Below are 3,628 nucleotides of genomic sequence, written 5' to 3' on the forward strand. Positions count from 1 at the left end.
CAGAGAAACCCAGGCACGAAAGAAAGAAAGAAAGAAAGAAAGAAAGAAAGAAAGAAAGAAAGAAAGAAAGAAAGAAAGAAAGAAAGAAAGAAAATAACCATTCAAATTCATTAATATTTTAAATTGTTAAACTTCAAGCAAGATAGCAGAATAAAAAGACAACTCCACCATGAAGGACAGGCAGAGTCTGTCTGATTGTCTGATGGAACTCTGAAAGGAAAATTCTGGGGTGAAAGCTGGGTGGCTGAGGTAGACTGAGGGGCCACTGGCAATGGCACCAGGATTTATCCCTACTACTTTACTGGCTTTTTGGGAACCCATTCTCTTTGGATGGATACCTTGCTCTGCCTAGATATAGTAGGGATGGCCTTGGACCTTCCTCAAAGCACTGTGCTTTACCCTCTCTGAGGAGTGGATGGGGTGGGGAGGGGAGAAAGGTGAAGGGAATGAATGGGAGGAGGGGAAGGAGCGGGAACTGGGATTGGTATGTAAAATGAAAAAAAAGTTTGTTTTGATAATAAAAAAAAAAATTCTGAAAGCCAGGATAAAGATCTGGGGAGGATAAACTGGCTGAAATGTAAAATGGCACAATCTCTGAAAAATAAGTATAGTGGTTCGTCAATGAACGAGCAAGACAGTTATGACTGACTACTTGTATATACTGTTACATACGTGAAAGAACGTAAAGAATCTCAAAAAGCTGCTTCTGCATACATACACATTACAAACTCACGCTCACTAGAAGAACGATGAAAGCAACCCAACATTCCCATGGGGATAAGTGGATATACAAAAGGTACTGAGGGGCAGGGGAGGTGAGCCCACGTGTGTGTATGTATGTGACACCCTGGGAAAGGAGGAAAATTCTGACATATGCTGTAACATGGAAGACACCTGGGGATGTGCTAAGAATGGAAGCTGATCTCTTTCAAAATTGATAACAGAAGAACCACTTTAGAGAGATGGCAGGATATTAAATATCACTGGACTATACACTTAAAAGTATCATATTTTAGAGTTTTTGGGTTACTTGTATTATACCACAAATTTAAAACCAAAAGAATTAATGTCTATATTATTTAAATAAAGTTTTACCTACCCATAAAAAATTGTAGTGCAACATTGTCTACAAGAATGCTGTCCAGAGGGACTGTACAAAGTTTGCCAAAGTTTGCTGCCAGCTTCACAGTATTTATTTCCTACAGACACAAACGGATCATCAGTCATTAGGGTCGGATGTTTATAGAAATATAAGGGCAATGGAACATTCTATCAAAATGTGACAAACACTCCCCTTTGCATGTATGTTGGTTCCCAATAAAATACTCTGTTGAGAGACTCTAAATCCCTACTCATTTTAAGAAATAGTTATCAAATAATCACTTAAAATGTAATAAGCGTTAATTGTCCCCAATATAAAATAACCTTTATCACTGTATTTTCATGTATTCTCTATTTCCACACATTCAGTGTACAACAAGCACCTCAGGAGATGAAGCCAAGAGTATGTTTGAAGGCTTTTCATTTCCATGTGGAGGTGAGAGGTTACTTCCGTGGCTGCTCTCTACCTAGCTTAAGAAAGGACCCGCGCTGACCCTGAGCTCACCGCCACCTACAGTAGCACTCGTCACTACTCGCTATACTCGTCACTACTCGCTACTGCATTTATCCCATAGAAAAACCATTTCCAAAGAGCAATGCTACTTTTAACAGAATAAAACCTCTGCTACTGATAAAGAAATTTTCTTTTCAAATTATATAAATAGTGAAGTACATAGTCAAAGCAATAGAACAAGATGGCTACCTACAAAGAGAACTTTAGAGAAAAGGTTAAAAATGTCAGTAACATCTGGCGTCAGGCACTGTGTCGCATACAGCGATCCTGCTGGGTACTATCACACCTGATTGTACAGACGAAGAAAACAAACATCAGAAAGGCTGGCAACTGTCATAACTGATGATGCACGTGGCAGGGCCCAGCCCACTGTGGGCAGCACCATCACTAGGCAGTTGAGTCTGCGCTGTGTAAGGAACTAGCAGAGCGAGCCAAGGAGCAAGTCAGGAGGCACTACTCGTTTGTGATTTCTGCTCCAGTCCCTGCCCTGCCTTCTCTTCATTGTGGACTGCGACCTCGAAGTGAAAGTCAGAGTCTTTCCTTCCTCAAACTGTTTCTGATGAGTGTTTATCAGAGCAGCAAAGGATAGAAGACACATGCCTTCCGCACTTGTCTCCAGCCCCCTCCAGCGGTCTGCATGCCAACTCACTCAAACACTGTGGCTAGCAGCAGACCAACATAGCATGCTGCACCATACCTGGCAGGACGATGTTCACATTAGATGTTGGCAGTGCGGTGCTGATGCTACACATACTACCACATCACTCTCGATAAGCTCATCAGCAGTCCCACAAATTAAACCTCTGTTGCTTCTAACAGTCATCGTCAATATCTGGGTGCTTCTGGAACAGTTATCAGCGTCACCTTCTCATCATCTAAACTTCACTTACTATCACTTAGGACAGACCTCCAGGTCCATGGCTCCACAGATATCCATCCGCAGGCCAGGAGCACTTCCAGGCAGTGCTGTAATCAACCTTCCTGAACTGCTTTACAAAGTATCAACTGTGCTCTAGCAAATGAAGCTATTTCTTTGGGGGGCAAGCTCCAGGACCTTAGTTCAGATCCCCAGGACTCACATGACAAGGCTGCAACCCAAACACTGGGTGGGAGCGTACATACAAGGGTTTCTCAGAGCTCAGCGGCAGGTGAGTTCCAGGTTCACAGTAATGTAGAAAGCAACCACGGAAGGCACCTCTAGTCTGTACATGGCCTTGAGCATGTGTATGCACATACCCACACGTTTTAAGTCCTACTGTGACTTTTTGCCACAGACTGGGGTTTTATTTACAGCTAGGCATTATTTCAAAAGTATTTTATACTTACTTTGCCTGACTGTAACCGCTGTATTCTTGAGTCACATACTTTCTTTACAAATAATAAGCTATTTATTTGATTTTTAATAGTGTTAATATCTGAAAGAAAAAAATCATTAGGAGCTAAAAATGGTTGTGATATTTCAAAAGTACTTAACACACTTATTATTTACAAAACAATCAATAAAGCAATTTTGCTTCAATAAAAAACAATGTAAAACTTTTCATAAATCATTTTCTTTCAAATAAACCATACCTATTATCTTTAGGGACAACTGCAATAACATCATCTTCACGTTCACTCTAAGAACATGTTAGTACAGGAAGGAAGACTGAATTTGAGCTTTAAAACTAGAAGTTGATGATTCCATTACATAAATTAAAATTGTTATTAAGGATCTGATAGTCCTTGAAGAGAACCCTGTTCAGAGTGAATCACTTACCATCACCAGCTGTATCTAAAGATCTAAGGTACTGTAGTTCCTCTGCCGCCTTATCTCTGACTGCTTCTAACTCTCCAATATTGTCACTTAATTTAATAATGTTCATAAAGGCCTCATAGTTGCAATTTGAATCACGGATCTGAAAATAGAGTTTTAAAGGACAGGTAGGAGAGGATTACTTATTAGGAGAAAATTTCAGCACTGAATGAAGCCATAGGTCAGGCACCACAAAAAAAAAAAAAAAAAAAAAAAAA

General features: G+C 40.2%; 1 protein-coding gene across 2 annotated transcripts in view; it reads right to left on the reverse strand.

Annotated features, from left to right (window-relative positions):
* Positions 1–3,628, reverse strand: part of Snx13 (sorting nexin 13) — a 97,709-nt gene that overhangs the window by 34,446 nt on the left and 59,635 nt on the right. For both annotated transcript variants that reach the window (XM_013347853.2, XM_005343855.3), the window contains exons 10-12: positions 3,375–3,513; positions 2,942–3,030; positions 1,100–1,199 (exon numbers count right to left, since the gene is read on the reverse strand). In XM_013347853.2, the coding sequence (XP_013203307.1) occupies positions 1,100–1,199; positions 2,942–3,030; positions 3,375–3,513 (328 nt within the window). The remainder of the gene's footprint in view (positions 1–1,099; positions 1,200–2,941; positions 3,031–3,374; positions 3,514–3,628) is intronic.

This window comes from Microtus ochrogaster, chromosome 1 (assembly GCF_000317375.1).
Source record: "Microtus ochrogaster isolate Prairie Vole_2 chromosome 1, MicOch1.0, whole genome shotgun sequence".
Taxonomy (NCBI): Eukaryota; Metazoa; Chordata; class Mammalia; order Rodentia; family Cricetidae; genus Microtus; species Microtus ochrogaster.